A 23,569-nucleotide genomic window follows, 5' to 3' on the forward strand; every position below is an offset into this window, starting at 1 on the left:
GAATCATGGATTGAATGTGATCAGGAGAACAAATGCTCTTTGTACCGGGTGACCCTTCACTTTCTCTGTTCTTTGTACCCTACCAGCTTTTGTGACTTGTGTAGCCCCATAGACAGCATCAGAAAAGGGATGCTTACTCTTGTGCAAGTTGCCCGAGATAGCTGTCCCTTCTCGGGTGCTGCAGTGGCCACCTCTGGCTTGTCCCTCTCATGCTTCAAGGTGAGCACAAAAGGAGCGCTCTCACGCTTTTTGAGACTTTTAGTTTGGTTTCTGTGGTGTCGTTGACCCCTGTATGACTGGCAAGTTACTTGACCTCTCTGTTCCTCTGGGTTATCTGGGACTTGGGATATAGCACCGTGGCAAAGGTCATGTTTAGCAGGTAGCCCAAGGTTCTATATACAGCAGATCATAATAAAGAAAACCAGGAGTGCCAATCTTGTGAGAGTGTCATAAGGAAACAGAACAAGGCCTGGGCAGGAACCTGTCACATGACAAGTATTGGTAGATGCTATTATTGCATTGCTCATTGCCCCTGTGCTTTGGTGGGTCGATTCTTAATTAAACTACTGGAGTTTCATGGAGCATTTTGAGCAAACGAGCTTCTCTCAGAGGCTCATTTGGGGAATGCTTTCTATTCCTTCCGCGAGCCATTTAAGTAGTGCATTTTTCGCCGCCCTAGACAACTGTGCTGTAAAGGGACTGCACATTTCAGCAAAGTAAACCTTTGTTTTAGCCAAGACATAAACCCCTCAACATTTGTTTATAACATTGCCTTGCTATTGGGCAGCCTCATTTTCTGTAGTCCTGACTCACTTAAAACTGTATGAAAACGAAGGATAAAATTCATGTTTTGGCCAGACAGATGCTATCCAAGTGTCTCTGGAAGAGTAGGTGGCAGGGCTGGGGTGTGGCTGATGTTTAAGATGCTTGGTTACCACGGGAGAAATGAAAAGCCATAGAGCTTGCTTATCAGTCCTAGATTTTGAAAGAAAGCTATGGAGGCACCCACTGGGTCCTGAGAATTCCAGGCTGGGAACCAGTGGCAAGCCAGGCCCAGGGTTTGCAGAGGGACTCTGTGGGTATCACAGGCAAAAGAGCAGGGACGAAAGAGCCAGGAGCTCAGGCGCAAGCATTCCAGGGCTGGTTTCACAGGAACGGCAGTGGAGCAGGGGCACACTTGCTCCCTTTGGTATTCTTCTTTTTAAGGACTCTGGTTATTTTTAGATTTCCTTGTATTTACCAACTCTCTCTGATCCCATATGAGTAGCCCCCAAAAGGCTGTTTTTTTCCATTTGCTCTGCATTTCAATGCTCCCTGCGGCTCTCAGGATCCTGTGACAGAGCTTTCCATATACAGTGGAGCACCCAAGTGCACATTATGGAAGGTATATGGAACAATATCACTGCAGGTCCCAAAGGAATGGCCAGCCTTGGATAAGGGATGAAATCACTTGGAAGTGAGCTGAAATCTCATGCCCTTTTAAGAGCTAACTTAAGAGATAAACCTGCCCTGGTATCTCCTGTTTCCAGGAAGGTACATGTTACGGTCAAGATGCCATTTTTTAGAAAAGGTTGAGGGCAGGTAGGTACCACTAGCCGCGACTGCCCACCCCTCTGTCAGAGGAGGCCTCCAAGCTTGGCTGGTAGCTCAAAGCACACCATGCTCGCAGCCCTTCAGCACTCATGGCCTCCTCCTTTGAGTGTGTTTTCTATCTGACCTTCCAAAGCCATTTGTCTTCTTCAGCATCCACTACCCCTCTCATGATTTAGGGATCAAAAAATCACTGTGTTGGGTGTAGCCGTTTGAGAAAAGAAAAAAAGGAGGCACTTAAGTTATTGGCCTTTGAAAAGAGATTGGGCAACAAGGATGAAGGAGAGGCTTCAAAGGGTCTCCTGTCTTCTCTCTACTGCCGTATTTATGTGAATAATTACCCTGGACAGCCAAGGGTCTACATTCCCAGATCCTCCCTGGTCTTGTCGAGTTCTAGAGTTCTGTCAAGCGCCTTTGGATAGGCTCAGAGCGGGACACAGAGAAGGCAGACGTTTCCCAGTATTTTTACCCTACTGCAGTAAGCCCCCACAGTGGTGTGATGTTCCCATAGATCTGATCTTCTAGGAAGTACGTGCATACATGAGTGTTGCTGCTCAACGTGACCTTCCACAGGGATAGTCCTTAGACTGTAGCATTTCACAGGGTGGAGAATTTGATTGACAGAAAACCCTTATTAGCACACAGCCTTTTGAGGCAGGGCTTTTGTCTCCTTAGCATCAAATTCTGTTGTATCGCCTTCATCTGAAGAAGTCCCCCTCACTGCCCTGCGTCATCTCAGACCTAAATGTGTCGTGGTAACTTATGGTTCTTACTACCATCGGTCTCACTACTGTATACACACGCCTGTCCATGTGTACACACACACACACACACACACACACACACACAACTATTAGGTTTCATGTCATGTTTGTTTTGCTCACATATTTTTACCGTTCTTACTCAAACTGTCTTTGCATCCTCTTCCTCCTCATTATTATTGTTATTATTTCTAATATATTTTCCCCATTGCATTGAATTTTTAAATAAAATGTTGCATGATTGCTAAGTAAGGTTTCCTTCATGCTACCCGAGTCCCAGCCTTATTAACTGTCTGACATCCCTGAGGTATACTGATCAGATTCTGACTCCAGTGAAGGCTCACCACACGTACACCTCATTACCAGCTCCTTTGCTAGTTCCTGAACCGGCTACCACATCTTCAGTTCTGTCTCTTCTTCTTTCCTTTCCTTTCCTTTCCTTTCCTTTCCTTTCCTTTCCTTTCCTTTCCTTTCCTTTCCTTTCCTTTCCTTTCCTTTCCTTTCCTTTTCTTTCTTTGTTTTGTATTTGTTTTTGAAGGTAGGGTCTCACTGTTTAGCCTGGCTGTCCTGGAACTCACTATTTGGACCCTATTTGGACCAGGCTGGCCTCGAACTTACAAAGTTCCACCTGCCTCTGCCTCCCAAGTGCTAGGATTAAAGGTGTGTGCCACCACGCCCATCTGAGCCCGTGTTTCTTATTTGATTCGTTATGTTACTTAATTCACAGAGTCACAAAGAGCTCTAAGAACCAGCTTCAGGTTGATCATTCCCTGGCTTAACATTTTCTATAATTTTGCATTTCTATGAAGCAAAATCTGGTATGGCCCTTATGATGCTGTGTGACCCAGACCGTCCCCACACGACTTTGTTCCCACAGTCCAGCCTCCTCCTCATCTACTCTTGGATCCTAAGTTCATTGTGGTCTTCACCATACAGCCAGCCTCCCAACAAACAGTGCCCTTTCCAGCAGTGTCCTTCCCAGCAGTAGCTGTTGTCTGGCTTCTACTCACCCTTTTGATGGTGGCTGAGGGGCCATCTCCTCCGAGATATTTCTTGACCTCCCCACCCAAGTTTAGTGCCCCCTCTTCCCCTATGTTCTCTTACTTTCTCTCAAAAATATATCAACTTTTGAAAACTTTCTGTGTATGAGTATTTTGCCTGCATATGTGTATGTGCATCATGTCCATGCCTCGTATTCACAGAAGTTAGAAGATGGTACGGGGTACCCTGAAATTTGAGTTATGGACAGTTATAAGCCACCATGTAGGTACTGGGAATCAAACATGGGGCCCCTGTAAGAGTAGTAAGTACTCAACTACTGAGCCATCTCTCCAGGCTGTATAACCTCTTGTTCTTTTCTTCCTTACCACCACTTGTAATTCATTCTTTAGCTCTCACCGTGAGCTCCTTTTTGCTGTGTCTCCTTTCTGACACAGTGAGCCTCTAGGGTAGAGTCCATTTTTCTTCACCTTCTTCTTAGCCCTCAAGGGTTGGCTCAAATGCTTGTTAGGTGATGAGGAAGAGATGGGGAGAGGGAATGAGCAGATAAATGAAATTTCGGGTTGCAGATTCTTGACCCAAGGACTCTGCCCCACCGAGGGACTTTCATGTGCCTCTCTAAGCTCTTTTGTAATGAACCTTCTTGCACTTTTTAAACAGGTGGCTTTCCCCTAGACGATTTTTATAGGAAACAAAAAGAGGCAAATATAGAGATAATTACTGATTCGCACTCATCAAGTCCCTATTCCCTATCACCAACATCCTCTTCAGAGTCTGCTGCAGAATTTCTGGGAACCACAGGAAATCAGTCGACTGACCACTTGAAATGTTCCTACAAAAATAGACCGGATTTGGCCTTCTTCCTGTGAAAGGATGCCTTTCCTCAGGGCAAACATTACAAGGAAATTTTATCTGCGTCTAGGAGAGTCTCTCTTCAATCATTCTCTCAGCAGACTCTATCTGGCCAGACTCAGATATCCGCTCTGAAATTACCCCCATGCTGGCTGGGCCATTCCTTTAGTCAATTGCTCATTTATTATTTTGATGCTGTTGTTTGTGCATTAACATGAGAAGATGGGAGGAAATCAAGCTGCCAGGCTGATCCTCCAGGAGAGGAGGCTCATTCCACCACCCCCCCCCCCGCCCCAGAGCTCATGCCTGCCTCCAGCCCAGGTGTGAGGCTTCCCTTCTCTGTCCTCATACGTGGCCCCTTATTTGCAACTTGTCAACTTGAACTTAATTCTCCTTATTAAAGGAAGCTGACTCTGTGGGGTAATTGCTTAAGTCCAAGTCAGCTATAAATTCCTAGAAGAACGAGTGTTACCGACTCATCCATCTCGTCTTTGGTTGCATCCTGCCTACAGAGTGCTTTAGGTTATCACAGAATAGCAGTGCTTCCAGGGAGTTGGGAACACAAAGATCCCAAACAAGAATGTTCTCCTTGTACAACAAAAAAACATACGCCGGAGACTTGGGAGGGGCTTTCATTTGCTATCACAGCATCTCTAAGACACATGTCTTCTCCTGTACCACTGGGCCATGGTGCCCCATACCTGGGGAACAGGGATAATTTTTACATATGTGGTAGCAATTTAATAAAGCAGGAGGTAGACAAATTTATATAGGTAGGCAAAGATAGGAAAATTAGACTATATATAAGTAATGATGAAAATATTTTTAAGTTATATGATTATTTTTGCCAGAATTAATTCTTATTACATTTTCTTTTCTTTTTGACAGTCTCATGTTGTTCAAACTGGCCTCGAACTTTCTGTGTCCTAGAGGTTTGCCTTGGTCTCCTGGTCCTCCTTCCCCTATCTCCTGAGTGCTGGGTTCATAAGTTGTGCACCATGATGCTGGGCTCTCCGGTTAATTTTTATATTAAAAATGTAAACATTTTATAAAATAAAATTATATAAACATACACTTAAATAAACATATTATAATGGTTACTATTGATTGTCAACAAGATCTAGAATGCCTGAAGAGACAGGTCTCTGGGCATGTCTGTGAGGGATTTTCTTGATTTGGTTGAATGAATTGGGAAGACCTAAACTATGGCATCATGTAGGTGACGTGAGCTGAGAGTGAGCATTGGTCACTGTGTGCTTCCGGAGTGAGGACATAGTGCGACCAGCAGCCTCATGCTCCTGCCAGCATACCTTCCCTTAATGGTGGACTTAATCCTCAGACTTTAAACCAAAAAAAACCCCTTCCTTCCTTACGCTGTTTTTGCCAACATATTTTACCACAGTAGCATAAAAATTAACTAGTGCAGAAAGTTGGTATAGGGAGTGGAGTTGTCACTCTGATAAACCTGAGCGTGTGGTTTGTAAGCCTTTGGAGCTGGCTTGTGGGAGGAATGTGAAAGAGTTCAGAACTTGGGGCTAGGAATGCTAGCACGCTTTAAGCAGAGCTTAATGGGTCTTTCTAGAAAGTGTTTGGAAGAGGAGAAGGCTTATCTTATGAGGCCTTTTCCATTTGATCATAAGTATGGAGAAATCAGGGAGATGCACTATAATGGTTTACACCAGTAACTCTAAAGTTGGGGACCTGGCTTCCCATCTACTTTGGTACCAGCTCACTCTGGGCAAGTCTCCTAGGTCCCCTGAATCTCAACATTCTCTCTCATAGACTGATGATGGTAATAATCTTGTGTGAGGTGGCCAGGTGGAGTAATAGACCTAATGCATGTAACACGCTCCACATTCGCTCAAGGTCTTGATCGACATGATGAGCTACTACCAACTTCTGGCCAATTCCACTGCCACCATTGTCTTCCTAGTCTGTCACGGGTCCCTGTTGCTAGGTTTAGTTCAGGCAGTGTTAACTTAGTGAATTAGTGGAATCTGCCCCCTTTTTTCCACTTGCACTAGAAGAGGGACCAGCAGATTCCATCTTTCTGCATGTCAGAGTTTGATGTGTGGCATTTTTCTTGGTTCAGCATCTTTGGCCCTTGCCTTTGGAATTCCCAGGAGAGTAGAGGTTCCTTGTCGGCTGCCTCTCCTGTTACCAGCACAGGACCCACCATGCTGCTCACATCCTGAGCTTTCTTCTGGGCGTGGCCCATCTCTCTGGGAATTATGACCAAGTCCCTCTTCTTAGTTCTAATGCACTGGGCCAAGTAACCCTGGGAACCTCTCATCTAGCAGGTTACCCCAGGGGACTCTGATGAATACCTTGCTGTGTGAAACATGGGCCTCAGTAACTTTTGTTTTGTAATAACATAAAGAAAAGTGGTGCCACCTAAGGGGATCAAACTTGATTATTTTTCTTCCTTTAGCAAAGTCACTGAAATGTCTCCAAATCTACTGTGTATGTATGTATGTGTGTGTGTGTGTGTGTGTGTTTAAGCAGTAGCTAAGGGACACTGCCCATTCCAATGTTTATTTTTTTCTCTTTCTTTCCATTACTTGTATTTTCTTTACTGAATAATTGTTGTTGCTACTGGGGGGTGGAGGAGGAAGCAAAACAGAGCACGGGGCAAGAGGAGGGCAGGCTCCCTGCTCTTGCGCTGTGCAGCAGGAGGCTGGGGCCATGCAGAAGCACCTGCACATGGTTTGATGTTTGTGGGTTTTTTTCCAAGGCTTTGCTTTGGCATGGCCTACTACAAAGGCCCAGACTGTTCCGAGCTCAGCCAGCAAGTGGTGCTGAAGAATTAACTCAGGCTTACCCACAGCACAGAAGCTGACAAGCCCATCCCAGATGAAACGATAGTACTGAAACCAGACAATAGCATTATGTTTTAGACTCTTTCTGCCCTTATTTTATTTGGAGAGGTTGCTTCCATGGGTTCAGGAGTCTGGATGTGTATGCCTTCACGTAAAATGCATTGACGAGCACCTAGTAGTGCCAGGCATAAGGAAAGTAGTAGAGACTAAGGCACAGGCAGCGAGGCACCCTTGAAGTTCAAATTCCAAGGGATTCTGGATGAACTAGACATTAGAACAGAGAAGTGGAAGGCTTTCAGGGAGGCATATGACAAGCGCTCTCCAGAGCCTGAGAGATGGCAAGGTATTCTAGAGGAAGGGTTGTTCCTAGTGGAAGTCAGTAGAGAAAGGCATACGCAAAAGCACTGCATCCAGAAAGAGAGTATTTCAGCTGAGAAACTAAAGAATCCATCAGGGAGGAGGAGAGAAGGTTGTGGCTAGAGCAGCTGGTGAACTGCTTGGAGCTTTGTGGGCCTTTATTGGCAGGACTATGGGAAAAGACCAGACAAAGTAGGCTGGGAAGTGACATCATCAGATTTGCAATTTTTAAAAGGTCACTTTGGCTGCTGAGTGACGTGGTGGACAGGTAGAGCCGGGGTGTGCATGCAGAAGGCCACATAATAGGTAAGGGAGCCTCCCATGTGTGGGTGTGTTTGCCAAGGGCAAAGTCAGTCTTCACAGCTGCCTGACCTGAATATTTTGGGGATGTCAGTCCAGGCACCTTCTCTGAGAAGGTGGCAGCATGTCTTGGGAATGTGGGACTCAGATGTGAAGCAGCTGACTGAGATGAGACATAATTATAGCTCAGGCAATGACACCTAACAGAGGAGGCAGCTCACCCTCTTGTGCCAGGCGGGGTACTGGGACCATTGTCCACTCCTCTTTTGTCTGTTTTCCACTTATGGGAGCCTAGACAGATGGCCTGTGCTTCAACAGATGAATGTGATGTCCAGACCTGCCTTCCAGCCACATGGTCCTGACCATTCTGACAACTGCTGTCATTTCTAGGAGGGTTATGGACAGGGAAGACAACCTGTGCTCCAAATCCCTAGCCACTTCTGTTTTCTCTGGCACTTGGTGATGCCAGCGAAGATGGCTGAGACCACCTGCCTGACATCTTTCATTTATTCTACAAATGGCCATGGAGAATCTACTGTGTTCCAGTCCCATTCTCTGCTGGTGAGCACACCCGCAGAGTGTATATTCGAGCTGTTTCCTGGTCTTTGTATTGAGAGGAGACAGATGGCCCAAGAGTTCCCTGGCATCACATCCATCAGTGGCTTCCAACAAGAGTGAACTTCCAGTTCCAAAATATGCCAACATTGTGTTCACCTTTGATCTTGCTTTCCTGTTGGCCTAGAGCCCTCTCTACCAGCCCTGTCTCTACCCAAACTGCCTTGGAAAGACGGAACACTTCTGCTTTCCCACAGACTCAGAGCAAGCCTCATGCTTGCTATCTGGCTGTTTGCATTAGGGATGGAACCCCTATCTGTCTTGCTTAGCTTTTCATTCCCAGTTTCTCACATAGGTCTGGCATGGAACGCATGTTTAATAAGTATGTTGGGTCATATAATATAAAAAGATCAACTCAACATGGATGGACATCTTATGTATAAAGCCAAAACTATAAACTACTAGAAGTAAATTACATGATAAAAAAAAAAACTTCCTAAAAATGGTCTGGGATGGGTTTTGGGGTGGAAACATGGCTCAGTGGTTAAAAGCATTGCCTACCCTTGCAGAGTACCAGGGACCAGTTCCCAGCACCCACACAGTAGCTTACAACCACCCAGAACTTCACTCCCAGACAATTCAATGTCCTCCTCTGGTCTACATGGGTACCAGGAATTTATATGATATACAGACATACATGCAGGCAAATACTCATACATATAAAATAAAAATAAAGAAATCCTTGGGCATGAAGAGATGGTAAGTGGTTCCACTATCGAATATATTGAAACCACTGTATTAAATAAGCACCTTAACCCCCACATCTATTGCAACCAAGATATTTTTATCCTTGGATCTACTGCAACCAAGATTACAAATCAGCCCAGATGTCCATCAACAGATGGAATACTCTTTAGCCTTAATCAAAAGAGAAAATGCTGCCATTCGCATCAAGATGGATGAACCCAGAGGTATGAACTAAGCAGATAAGCCAGGTACAGAAAGACAAAGATCACAGATCTTGCTCATCTATTGAATCTAAAACAAGTCAATTTCAAAGCAACAGAAGGAAGTGGTACCTGCAGAAAGGAAATGGAAATGAGAGGTATTAGCCCATGGGTCTAGTTAGTCAGGATGAGTAAGTTGTGGAGCTCTGTTTGTAGTATGGTGTCATTAGTTAATAATAGTGAGTTCTTGGGGCTAAGGGTGTAGCTCAGTGCTCCTGGATTCAGTTCCCAGTATCAGATAAAACCAATGTTGTGGCACACACCTGTCAGCCTAGCCCTTGGGAAGTGGAAGGAGGAGAATTGTGAGCTCCAAGTCACCCTCAGTCACATGAGACCCTATCGTAGAAGGATGAAGAACAAAGGAACAGACTTTAGTTAGTAAGGAAAATGCGAGCGCTTCCTAATCACATCCCTTCCCATAAACTGTGTCCGGCTGGTGTCCACTCGCTTGAACAAAGTGGTAGTCACTGCCATGTTCTGCGGATACTCACTTTAGTGGACTTCCAAACTCGTATATTAGCACGCACGTCGATGAAGATTAAATCAGGCAATAACCATTTCAGATATTAAGAACTATGATTTCAAAAGGCAACACCAATGAGTATGACAGGGAGGGAAGACTACAAGTTACATACATACATCTGCACACACGTTCTCACTATAGAATACATACACCTCTCAAAATATGATCAGAGCCAGCACTGAGTGGTAAGATTATAGCTAAGATACCTTTAGCAGTTTATTGTTTAATATCAATGGTTTTATTTTTTTTGTGTTGTACTATTTTTGTACAGTTTATAAGGAACCCTTTTTATATAACCAGGGAAATTTTAATAATTAATTTTTAAAATGCTGAATATTTCCCCCCCTTGCTAGTCCAGAAGTTAATGCCTTGAGTTTGTGCTGAAAGGTTCTCTCTTAAGGCTCCCTCTAGGAAGGTGGAGATCCCCCACTCAAATGGATCTTGAACTTTCTCAGTAGCTGATCTTAAGGTTCAAATCAGAGGGGTGATTGCGCAGGGAGACCTTGCTATGCACTTAGCATCGGTGAAGAGAGTCTGCTTCTCAGGTGGTCACCTGACTTCTTCTAACCCTCAATTCCTCATGCTCCTGTTAACATACAGCTGTGGTCAGCCACATCTGCACTTGTACCCTGGTTCCCCAATGCCCCCCACAGAATCTGAGCCATGTGATCAGCCTTTGTGCCCCAGTCTCTCACCTGCAAAGTAGCAGGTGTACTGAGAAGGGGACCGTAGACAATGTTTGTCAGCCTGTGTCGACACAGCCCTGTAAGGCTGGCTGCTCTCTTGTCCTTTTTCTTCTCCTCACCTTTTCCACCTACCACATGAGGAACATTGCTGAGTTAACTGGCTCTATAAGTCCAGAGTCATACAGTAAGAACCATGTCCTCCAGATTGGCCCGAGGAGTACATAAATACAAAAAAGGCTTAAAACATAGTTGTTCCTTACCTGCTGGCACGTGGCAGGCTTTCTGAAGAGGTGGTAGAGCCTTCAAAGATTAGAAGATGTCTCTGGCCAAGGATCCCCTAAGAACCTGGCTGTGCCTGGTGCCTGCTTCCCTCAGGAAGCCTGGGCTCTCTTTAAGCTGGGCCTCCTGGCTTCTCTGACTCAGACAGTCTTAGGTCATCCAGAGCCAGCCTTCTCCTCCCTACCTTCCCCACTTTCTACCTGCTTCTCTGGACATTTGTCATCCTTGACTGTTCAACATCTGGAGCCCCGCCCGTCTTCATTGTTATCTCCCTGCAAATACCTCTGTCTCTGTCTCTCTGTCTCTGTCTCTGCCTGTGTGCCCCCCCTCCCTCTCTCTCTCTCTCTCTCTTTCACACACATACACACACACACACACACACACACACACACACACACACACAGGTATTGTCTAGGTGAAAGATGCCTACATTGTAACTCTGGGCTACTGTGCTTTCCCAGTGACCCTTGGAATAACCTCAAACTTCTCTCTTCAGCTTATTTTGTTTGCCTACAATTCTGAAAACCAGCCAACATTTTCTTTGTCCTTCCTGTCTACCATGGCATCCAGTGCTGTGGCTGCCGGTCCCCAAAACCTCCCTGGACTGCCGGATTACATATTTTATCTATTGCTTGTGACATTTTACCACACTTGCCTGTTTATCTTCCCTAGACTGGTAGCTGTGTAGCTGCTGGCAGGATCTTTAGCAAAGAATCAGAGTGCCTGGCACATAGTAGGTCCTCAGGAGATGCCACACAGGCAAGTAACACCACCTTAGTATACGAAGGGGGCTCAGAGGAAGCCAGCATTTCAGGTGGAGAGCCGGCCAAGCCACCAACCTCCACATACCCTGGCACCTCGCCCAGTCTGACTCTGGGGCATCCAGATTGCCTTCAAGCTTCAGCAAGCAAGCAGGTCTTCCTGCAGTGCCCCGGGTGGGAGGGTGTGTGCCAGCCACCTCTTGAAGGGGGTGAGTAACTACCCAGGCAGTGCTTAACTTTAAATCATGGCTTACACTGTGGTCATCTCCTGAAGCTCCCTGCTTAAAATGGAAAGTGGCATTACTCATGACGAAGGGCAGACAATAAAAAAACCCTTTAGGTCGGGCCAGACACAATGGTGTGGGTACTCCCAGTGATGGATGAGTGCATCGGCTCTGAGACAGTTCAGTCACAGAAGGGTTTTGAGTTACACTTCCAAATTAGCTCATCACTCAGCACCTTGCTCTCTGAGGTGCCAGGAGACATCTCGTTCCTCGGCGATGGCAGGCTCGATGGGAGCAATGTCCCTGAATCAAGATCAGAAGGTGGGAGACTAAAGCTGGATCTGAATCTCTGCTCTTGAAGTCCCTGACACAGTGACCCTGAGTAATTTACCAGCCCCAAGCCCACCCTGCCCTGCACCCCCAGGCTCCTCATATGTGAAATGAGTAAAATAGTCATACCTCCTCCATGGTCATTGCAATAAGGTAATAATGAAAACCAATAGAAAATGTCTACTGCGGTGTCTGGTGTGTGGTTGACATTCCATTGGTGGTGGCCGCCATCGTTGGCTATGTCCTCTTGCCGTCCTCTTCCCACATCCTCTCTGTTTCTTTGTCTACACACTCTCCTCCATCTCTCTGTTCTGCATGCTCTTTTCAGCTTCTCCATCTATACGCTCTCCTCTGCTTCTCCGTCTGTATGCTCTCCTCCCTTTCTCTGTATACATCCACGCTTTCACTCCTTCATCCATGCTACATGGCCTGCAGACCTCAGCTTCTACCTCTACCGTCCTCCTGAACTCAGACCACAGCCCAGTCTCCTTCTGCAGCAATCCTCTTCGTTCTCAGGTACTCTCTCATTTTGTAGGAGTCTGTCAGCTTGCATATCAAGACCCCACTACCTGATATCTGACTTCTCACCATTTCTTTCCATTTTCAGAATCCGTGACCCAGCCCAGCATGTAATAAAGTGCATGAGAATGGACAAATCTGGTTTTCCTGAGGGCTCATGGACAGAATGGACAGAGGGCTTAAGATAGAAATGTAATATTTTTATCAGGAAATAATGTGTTTTTCTGATAACAGTGCCATCAGTGGGTTCTTTAATTAGATTCATATTTTTCTCAAGAAAGGTGTCATTTGCCTACAGCACACAATAATCATTGGAGACACATGTGTTGAGACTCTTTGCATGGCGTAGCTGTAGACACTGAACCAGGAACACAGCTATCTTGAAGTCTTCTAAGGATTCAGAGATCTCCCCCTTTGACCACCAATGACTATATAAAGGTGACAGTCACCTTGAGACAAAGCCCCCTCACTCGTGGCTCACTTTCTCAGCACACTGAATGTGGAGTTCTCTCTGTGCTGAGCATACTTCTGTATAGCAATGGAATGTAGTGTCAAAATAAATTAAGGAAGTGGTTCTAAGCCCCACATTTTAGGATTTTGACTACCATGGGAGATTGACATGCATAAATAATTCTCATAAAGAAAATATGGCAGATAACTAATGACTGGATGTTTTGTTTGTGTCTTGAGACAGGGTCTCCCAGTACAGCCTACAAGTGGCATGAAACTCTCAGCCCTCCCGTCTTAGCCTCCTCAGTGCTTGTATTAGAAACATCTGCTACCACACTCTAGCTGGCATCCAGGTTTTATTTTGTTGCTTGTCTGTTTGCTGAGGGTCTCATAACCCAGGCTGGCCTCGAACTTGATGTGTAACTGAGGCTGGCCTTGAACTCCCGATCCTCCTGCCTTTACCTCCTGAGTGCCAAGATTAGAGATGTGTTCCACCATACCTTGTTTAATGTAGTGCTGGGGACTGAACCCAGAGATTCATGAATGCTAGACAAACACTTTATGGACTAAGCTATATCCATGCTCTCTACTTTTAATAGGAGTCCCCAAGGATGGTTTGATGAGGAGTAAGGTAGCTTGATCATACATGATTAGTGTTTCAAGAAGCTAAGAGTGGCAGGTACATTGGGCAAAGGTCACTACATAGTAAGGCAAATCACCTGGGAAGAAAGAGAAAGGAAACTGTCCACTTTGAGGCATTTAGGAGTTCATTGGGATGTGGTAAGTGGGAACACGGGGAGTGGGGGACGGAGATCATATATAACCAGACTTTACATCCCATTACCTGCTTGGCACCTCAGCTTGGAAATGCACTAATTATCTTTATGTAATGGAACTGTTGGCTCCTCCAAGCTCTTCTTTGCCCAGTATTTCAAATTTTAGTAAATGTTCTCAATGCCTCAGCCTCAGATACAAAGAGCATTTCATCTCTCCTCATCTAACTCATCATCAAGTTCTGTTTCTAAAGTGTGTCGTCATTCTGACGTCTGCTTTCTCCACGGCTGCCACCATGTCCCAGACTGCCTGCTTCCAATCACTGTGCTCCTGGATCAATTTTCTTGAGATAGCTGATGTTTCTTTGTTTGCTCAAAATGCTCCCACCGAAGCTGAGGGCGCAGCTAGGTAATGGGATGTGTGCTTTGTGGGCTGAGCAGCCTCTGGGCTCTCCCTGGCCCTGTCATTCTACTTTCTCTGCTCGTCAGCAGAGCTCCAGCCATGCTGGAACTTTCTTTGCTTTCCTAACAACAGATAGTCGCCATTCCCTTTGCCCCAAACACCAGTCCCTGAACCCCAGGTATGCTTAGCTCTTAGCTCTGTGATTGTTGACCTACTCACTACTCAGGTGTCAGTTTTGATGCCACTACTACTACTCAGGTGTCAGTTCTGATGCCACTACTACTGAAGAATCCTCCTTGATACTCAAGTTCCCAAGATGCCTCAGGTGACTCACAGGTGACTCATAAACATATTCAATTTCAGAAGCCCTGGTCTAGTAGAAAGCAAAGTTCCCGAGGGATAAATGTTATGAAGTTGGCAGGCTGTGCTCGCTCTGTCTGTAGGACAGAGGAGGAATGTCCCTTGGACTGAGGAATGTGGTTCTGAGGCCACAGAGCAGTCAAGAGGCAGTGAGCATCTTCATTGTGACACTCTTGATGAAAACAACTGTCCTACCAGCAAGGCCTTCTGTGGGCCCATCCTTCCCTGGATTGTTGATAACTTGGACATGGTTGTCTCCTTATGGCACAACACCTGGCTCACATAAATTTACTTCAGCCATTGCCATTGGCTTTCCTGGGCCCTCTTGGAACATTGGCCCACTTAGATGGTTTCTTAGTCCAGCGATCACCAGCCAAGCAGACTTCAGGAACCATGCTCTTCCTTGGCTTCTTTATTCTCTTTCCTATCTGAATAACCCAATATTTCTGTTTTCTCCTGAGCACAAACTCTGGGCAGAGGGGCTTCCCATTTTCCTGCCATCTCTTAGCTTTGCTTCATGTCTGGAGGAAGGACTTTGGCTCTGTCCTTCTCTGTCCAGCAGACAGGTAGGTACTGCTCCTGCAACGTCTTCCCAGTTGTTTTCTGTGATCCTCTTCATACCTCCTCATGGCCTTCTCCTTTGTACTTTCTCCACATGGAGCTGTTTATGTCACAGCTCTGTCTTCAGACCCATCAACTGTTTTTGCCTCCTTTGAACGTTCACACACCTCTTGATTCTCTCTCTCTCACACATTTAATCTGTAACTTTTACATAGCCAATAAATGATAATGGTGGACAGATACCTATAACTGCTTGTTTGTGACAACTCAGGCTGGCTTTGAATTTTCTACCCTTTCCCACCTCCCAAGTGATTATAGGCATGCTTAACACACCTGCTATCCTATAACTGTTCTTAGTTAATAGATTTGATTTTTAAAAAAAGTTTCAAGGTCACAACAAAACCTAGCAGAGGGTACAACAAGTCCCACACACCCTCACACAGCCCCACAGCCCCACACCTGCCCAAAGCTTCTGTCATAGTGGCCACCTTCTACTAGAGTGGCACATGAACCTACACTGACAACACATTGCTGCCCCGGGTCCGGAGTTTATAATGGATTTTCTCCTGGGGTTGTACCTTCTAAAGGTTATAACAAACATAATGACAGCTGTCTCTCCTCACAGTATCACACAGCTAGCTTCCCTGCCTGAAAACAGTCATCCATGTCCACAGATTTATCTAACTGTAGGTGGCCATGGACATCTTTCTGCCTCCATGTTCTAACTTTCTCAGATAACCATAGGGTAGGAGTCAGACAGCCTGCAGCCTTTCCGGTTGGCATCTCTCCGTCGTTTGTCTTTAAAATGCCTCCATACTTTCTTGTAACTTGATATAGCTCTTGACTTTTTAGTGCTAAGCACTATTCTGCCATGTGGACCTCTACTATCTTTTATAACTCCATTTCCGGGACTGGCTAGCAAGGTAATCGGAAGCACTAGCTGAAAGACTTCACAGTAATAGCCATTACGGATATTTACTGAATGCTTTACACCAGGCATTCTCTGGAGTAGCCTTCAGCACATCGTTCTTTTTAAGCCCGTCATGTAGGTGATATCAACCGTCTTACTTTACAGATGAAGACTAAAGCCCAGGAGGTTATGTTACTGTTCAAGGCCACATGTTCAGGAAGGGGTCTTCATGGGACCACAACCCAGAGACTTTGACCTCAGGTCTTTAAGCAGATAGATGTACATTTCACAATAGGGCCATGCTCCAAGAAATGTGTCACAAGGTTGCTCTGTCATACAAACAACATAGACACTACTTAGACAAACTTAAGACAGTTACAACATCCCTAGACTTTGTCATCTTCTGGGACCACCCTGTTCAGCAGCCCAAGATCAACCCTGTGGAGCTCATGACTGCATTTGACGTGTCCCACCCAAGAAGGTAAACAGTGTTCTTCTACCATCATCAAACGTTGCCTCTTACTAATGTCAATATTTTGGTGTAGGACTATTGGGGTTATAATTTCTTTTCTGATGAGAAATCCAGAGCACTGTGATGCTCAGAAATAGCCAGTGCTTCTCCAGTGAGCTGTGGAACTGGAGCTGTCGCCTTTCAGTACAAATGTTCAGCCCTACTCTGAGAAAGCAGCAATCAGCTACCAATCACTCGCCCAGTGGATCATTTTATCCATGGGCATCATGACCCTCTTAAAGCAGACGTGCCCCTCAAGCCTCATAGTGCTCCTCCACGCTCCTCCCCATATTGCATGCCCTGATCCCCACATGAGCCAGTATGTGCAACCCTAGGAGCCTGAGTTTGTCTGGATGGAAGCCATGTGGGTACTGCCTTTACTATTGCGCTCTCTCTCTCAGCACACACACACACACACACACACACACACACACACATCATCATCATCATCATCATCATCCCCAACTCCAAAGGCAGATGGTTCAGCCTGACTACATCTGCTCACTCCCTGTCCCCTCCACTTCCTTATGCCCTGAATTTCCAGACAGAGTCAAAAATGGGCTCACATCAAACTTGTTTTCCTTCAGTGTAATTTTCCATTTATAGCTAGTCTTCTCTTGAAAGGCTCTGCCTCCCCCATTGCTTCCACCCCCACCCCCAACCTTGGGATATTCAGGATAAACTCTTTGGCTTTTTTTTTTTTTTTAATCTTGTGGTCAGCTGGCCAACCAGTCATTCATTCAGAATGTCTCCAGAAAAACCAGTGGTTACCTTTACAGACATTTACGCTAATTTCCATGGCTTCGGAGACCTCCTGGCCTGGCGCCCGCAGATTCATGTGAACTATCGAACAGGAGCACTAGACTAGTCTGCAAGGACCTTTCCTGCAGGCTGAGCCTGGTGAATAGGGACACCGAGTTGGTAGTAAGGCTCACCCATTCCACACGGTGTATCTACAGAGGAAGAAGTGTGCTCAGGGAAGTGAAGACCACTGTCAGCCACACCCATTGGGGGGAGTCTGATTGGCTAACTTTGCTGGCCTTGTGTTTCAGGCATATCTACCTTCTTCTGACTTCTTAGCTGCTGCAGCTGCAGTTTGAATATGAAATGTCTCCCTTAGGCTTGTGTGTCTAAACATTTGGTCCCCAGAGGGGTGGCTCTGTTTTGAAAGGTAATGAATCTTTAGGTGAAGCCTTGCAAGAGGAAGTGGGTCCTTTGAGGGTGGGCCTTGTGATTTGCTAGCCATGCTCCACCTCCTGGCAGCTCTTTGCTTCCTGACTGCTGGAATATGGCCATCTGCCTCACACTCCGGTCACAGCGATGGACTGTGTCCCTTTTTAAGCCCCAGGGCAAAGTCAACCCCTTCTCCCTGAAGTGGCTTCTTGTCACAGTGATAAGTTACCAATACAGCTCTACCCTGTGGCCCCTGTCACCTTTGCCACCTTTCCATTCTTCCTGTGCCTGGAACACTCTTGCAGCCAATTTGCCTAATGCTCCTCCACCCCAGCCAGATTTGGCATCAAAGCTGCACAGCACCACCTGCCTCTCCTCCACAGCGCTGCTCAGACTCCAGATTCTCCTCTTATTTGAGTAATTTTCCAATTAACATCTGGCCAGTCTCTCCAGACAGCAACTCCACAGTGCTCCCGGATGTGGCAGCCTCTCCTTGCACCTATCCATTCGGTACTGAAATGTTGTTTGCCATGTCTCATTCTAGGTCCTTGCGTTTCCTGAGGGTGAGTCCAGGTCTTTTCCTAACACACGGTACTCAGTTCAATAAATATTTGAGGAGCTGGGCTGCATGAGCTGGGATTGATTGAACAATGTGGCTTTAGATGGGCGCTGGAAATATTGGAACTTTTGATGGAACAGCCCTATAAAATGTAGCCCTCCTCCAGATGGCTTGGAAAGTAGAATAGTTATAGAGAGAATGGTAGCTTTCTTCAAAAGCCAGGTTAACTGGCAGTGAAGAGAGAGAGAGCTCGCTGAGCTATGGGCAGTAGACTAGGACACACAGTTTTCTCCAAGAAGCATCGGTACTATGGTTGTAAATCTGGGAGCATCTCTGACCTTCTGAGATCCAGCTGGAGTCTAGAGTAAGTCCAGGCCGAAGCAGCTGATGAGCACTTGCTGGACACTGTATTGGGATTTGGTTCCTCACAGCCCTTGGTCTTGTGTGGGCTACTTTGCATATCTCTCTTGCATGGCAATTTCTAGCTCACCTGCCAGCACTGTTGCCTACTGATTTCCTGTCTTCTATTCCATGCATACTGAGGCCTGGCTAGGGTAGCCTGGGTCAATCCCTCTGTTAAGCAGATAGGCCTCTGAATGAGAAAGAAAGGAGAAGGAGGCTCCACTTCTGCCTGGAGGAAGAACAGGAGAAGCAGGGCAAGGTAACTAGGCAGAAGCAGAGGGTTACAGACCTGTGGCTCACCAGCAGGCTTTACAGAGTTAGTGCCAGGTAACCAGAGACTCCTGCATCCAAGCAGGTCCTGGCCTCAGTCTGCTCTCGGAGCTCCATGGAAAACAGTTATTTGGAAAAGTTGCTTTTTTGTCATGCTAGCTCCTCCCTCCCATCACAACAGACCATGAGCCTAGTCCTTGGAGAATTCAATAGCTTCCTTTAAGGATGCTATAAAGAAGCCACTGTGGAACTGCAAGAATTAACCTAGCTAAAATGAATAGTCACAGGATAGGACAGATTAACACCTGGGCTCCAGTAAGCAATTAGGATGTGTCTAGGTTTTCAAGTATTTCGCAATAAAACTCCTGCTCAATTAGCAGTAACAGAGTGGAGAGTGATGCTGTTCACAGCTTGCTGGCTGCAAAGATGGGCTCTAGCACATTTCCTGTCACATAGTAGGTACTCAGAAAAATATTACTAGATGAAGACAGGAAAGTCAAGGAGGCCAGCTTTTCAAAGTGGTCAGAAAGCCTGAGTCCTCGGCACACATGACGTGTAATGAGTAGCATTGTAGCTTTCTGCTTTCCTTTCTAGATCTACTTCCTGTATATCCAAAGTCTCAACTCAGATCTAAGGAGGGTATCAAAAAAATGCAGTCACCAAGGACTCAGCCCTGAAGAAGAGGCAGAGCTCTGCCCAAACTGAAAATCTAGCACAAATATTGAAAGAGAACACCTTGGGGTTTCAGTGGCTTCGGCGTAAGAAAATCAAAGGCTCATTGATGTTAGTGTTGGTTGGAGAGGTAGAGCTGACTTCCAAAAGATGAAACTCAGGCTCCTCCTGACCTTGACTGGGTTGGACTGGGGTTGGTGCAATGGGGCCTAAGGCCAGAAGAGGGCGCTCTGAGACAAGTGTGTTGCCTCCTGCAGGGCGAGCCAGGGGTCCTTTGCTTTCTGGTCTTCACCTGGTTTTTGTTCTTTCTCTGAAGGCTTTTGTGTTCTCTGTAGGGAGCTGAGAGGGCTTCCCCACTGAGTGCCAAAGATAATCTTGTGAAAACACAATTTAACTCATGTGTTAAATACCAAATTCCAGGGATATAGTCATGTTCACAAAACATTTTAATAGACTTGAACCCTGAAATATGCGAACAATTAACATGCCACACTCTTAACAGTCTAAAAATGCCACAAGGAGGCAGTGACCCCTTCACATATTGCCTGGGCATAGAAGATAGTTGAACTGAGAAGGCAGACTGTCATGTTCTGTCCTTGAGAGGGGCTTCCATGTGGTGCATATCACATCAAGGTCATCAGGGTTGCTTTTGCATAAATATATTGCCTATAGCTTACATTTCAATTAAAAAGAAAACAGTGCAGCCATTAAGTTGGAATACTTTTAAATCCCTGTTTTCAGCCAATGTATACAAGCTTCCGTGTTTTTTTCTTCCCTGCACTTCTCAGTCTCTGTCCTTCACAGGAGAGCGGATGAATTTGAGCAGGCCTTTTGGGAAACAGCCCAGTTAGGTATAGAACTATGATAGACAAGGCCAGTCTCTTACAGAACAATTCACACAAACACTCTAAGATGCAGTGTGAAAACCGCCCCCACAAAGCTGTGTGCAGGAGGAAAAAAAATAGAGGAGCCATGCAGCATCAGTAATGGCCTGAGAAACCAAGTTATTTAGCCCAGCACCTGATAGACACCTATGAGGTTTAAAGCACAGAGAAAATGGGAATCTTGAGTGCAGAATTGTCTCAGGACTGCTTTCGAAATCACCATGGAGGGAACTCTGAAGAAATGAATTCCTCGAGGAAACAGAACTTAACTGTAATCTGGTTGCTCTCCACATCCGGGTCCTCTCCAAATCATCTGCAGCCACGGGGAGTTCACTGAGACGTCCCAGTGTCCTGATTCTCCCTACAGCTCTCTCACATCACCTATGGAAGGTCCCTCTCTCACATCACATCACCTATGGAAGGTCCCTCTCTATCTCATCACCTATGGAAGGTCCCTGCCTCCCGATGAACCCTCCAGGGCTCTTGCTTCCCTCCCTCCATCTTCTCATCCAAGCTTCCCAAAACACGTCAGCAGAATGGGCCCAGAACTTGAATGTAGCCCAGAGGATTCTCCCTTCTCTGGTCTCTTCAGTAACTTAGGCTTCTGGCTCTTTACCTGAATGCCCACGCCTGGCACCTGTTCCTTTAGCCACTCTTTGAAGTATGGCAGCCTCAAGCACCTACCTAGGGAGTCTATCAATATGTTTTCTCTGAGTGTTCTTGGCAACTCCAGAGACAACTGTGTCTCCTAGAGTCTGTCTTGCTCCCACCCTAATCCCCCAGAGTCATAGCCCCCACCCCCTCCAAGAGCATCCTTAGGCAATGTGCAGTCTTAAGATAATACTGTGACCACCAAGGACCTATTCCTGAAGGGGGAGCCCCACCCAACCTGAAAACACCCACTGTCACCCACTTCTTGTCTCACTCTCCTGATTGATGGCAGTGCAGGGCTTGCAAAGTCGCCCCCAGTGCAGCTGTGGCCACACTTCCTGTCTCTGACTGTTCGTAGGCCTTTTGTCAGGATCTGACCTATTAAAATTTCCCTCTCTGCCATTATTGTCATAACAATGAATTCTCAGCTTACCAGCAGAAGTTGCTCCTATACTCCTCCTCCTCCTTTTTCTTCTACATTATTTTGTCCACAGCCTTGCCAGCCTTTCCTTATACACTGCAGATTAGATCATACCTTACCCTTGATCAATGTACTGGCTAGTTTTGTGTCAACTTGACACAGCTGAAGTTATCACAGAGAAAGGAGCTTCAATTGAGGAAATGCCTCCATGAGATCCAACTGTAAGGCATTTTCTCAATTAGTGATCAAGGGGGAAAGGCCCCTTGTGGGTGGGACCATCTCTGGGCTGGCAGTCTTGGGTTCTATAAGAAGAGCAGGCTGAGCAAGCCAGGAGAAGCAAGCCAGTAATGAACATCCCTCCATGGCCTCTGCATCAGCTCCTGCTTTCTTACCTGCTTGAGTTCCAGTCCTGACATCCTTTGGTGATTAACAGCAATGTGGAAAATGTAAGCTGAATAAACCCTTTCCTCCCCAACTTGCTTCTTGGTCATGATGTTTGTGCAGGAATAGAAACCCTGACTAAGACAATTAAATTTTCACTTTTAGTTTTTATTGTCTAGAGGCTAAGCTTGAATTTTACAGCTCGACTGGAATGAATACAGCAACCTTTATTTATTCAAGCAACAGACTAGGTACTGGAGGTGAGTCAGGCCTTAGAGATAGATACCCTGTGTGATTAGCTTTGGTCTGTGTACTGGGGTGGGGGGCACACTGTAGCAAGGCTACACACACACACACACACACACACTTCATCATTACCATTATCATCATCATCAAAGGATATAAAAAGAAAAACAGTACATTGCATATGAAAGATATTCTGTTTACTTTCAAGGGACCAAATAGGAATAAAAAGTGAGATGGACAGGCAAGATTCTTTGAAGAGCAATGTGCATGCCTTGCACGCCTAGACCAGGGGTAGGATACAGGATGCAGAGGGCCATATTCCTGGTATCTGTAAGTAGTATTTGTATGTTCTGGTTCCTGAGGGCTGGGAGATGTTTTTGACTGTGCTCCTCAGGGGGGATCTCCTGGACATTTGGGTTGGCAATGCCTGGCACAGAGTAAGTTAAAAACCTGTGAGATGAGAAACTGGATGGATGTGTGGATGGATAGACACACACATGCCTGGGTAGACATATGTGGGCTGAGCTCAGTATGGTGTCTTTTAGGAACAGTTACAAAGCCGACAGTGCCGAAGCCTTGAGGCAGACAGAATTTACTTTTGTGTTTTGAAGATGGCTGAAATAAGCTCTCAGGTTCTCTACCACTTTGGTTAACTACCTTTGTGTGTTTCAGTACACATGTGAAATGAGTATGTATTTTACAAATGGAAGTATTTTTTAATTTGTCTTCAAGAAACAGCCCTTACTTAGAGCCCTATGGGTAACTTTTTTTTCCTTAGCAGAACAGAGAGGGGCAGAAAAGGGCAGCTCAGTGCTCAGCCTCTGCAGTTAAATCAAATGCTGGCCCAGTCTTTTACCCAGACCCTGGGAAGCCTCACCAAGGCTTCAGTTTCTATGTCCAAGAAGCATGTGTGGCTGTATCTGCTTGCAGTGGCTTTCTGGGAGGACTTAGGGCACATGGAGTGAGCTGGCCTAGCATTTGGGACAAGGTAAAGTCTTAGACGCCTTTAAGCATGGCTCTTCCAAGTGGCTTTCTGAAAGATTGGCCACCAGAGACAAAGAAGAGAGGCGCTCTCTCTCTCTCTCTCTCTCTCTCTCTCTCTCTCTCTCTCTTTTGGAGGGGCTGGGAAAGTTATAGTCTCCTTTGACTCCAGCTGTCCCTGAAAATGACTGAGGGCATTTTCACTAATTAGACATGTCATCTCATCAGCAGAGTACAGGGGACTTGATACTGAGCCAGCTGGTGAAAGTCAGATCCTTGGGCCCTCTGTATAACATGACTGTTCTTTCTTTCTTTCTTTCTTTCTTTCTTTCTTTCTTTCTTTCTTTCTTTCTTTCTTTCTTTCTTTCCTTTCTTTCTTTCTTTCCTTTCTTTCTTTCT

The 23,569-nt window shown here is 45.9% G+C and overlaps 2 protein-coding genes across 10 annotated transcripts in view; one reads left to right on the forward strand and one right to left on the reverse strand.

Annotated features, from left to right (window-relative positions):
- Positions 1 to 23,569, reverse strand: part of Fgf1 (fibroblast growth factor 1) — an 89,828-nt gene that overhangs the window by 31,174 nt on the left and 35,085 nt on the right. The window lies entirely within an intron of this gene.
- LOC115029847 overlaps positions 21,895 to 23,569 on the forward strand; it is an 89,415-nt gene continuing 87,740 nt past the window's right edge. The window contains exons 1-2 of one of the 2 annotated variants that reach the window (XR_003835405.1): positions 21,895 to 22,008; positions 22,123 to 22,203. Coding sequence is in view for 1 of the 2 variants with exons in the window: in XM_029471751.1 (XP_029327611.1) it covers positions 22,155 to 22,207 (53 nt within the window). In the remaining variant the exon portion in view is untranslated. Of the gene's footprint in view, positions 22,009 to 22,122; positions 22,208 to 23,569 lie in introns of those variants that run through there. The other variant, XM_029471751.1, reaches the window with a different exon arrangement.

This window comes from Mus caroli, chromosome 18, assembly GCF_900094665.2.
Source record: "Mus caroli chromosome 18, CAROLI_EIJ_v1.1, whole genome shotgun sequence".
NCBI lineage: Eukaryota > Metazoa > Chordata > Mammalia > Rodentia > Muridae > Mus > Mus caroli.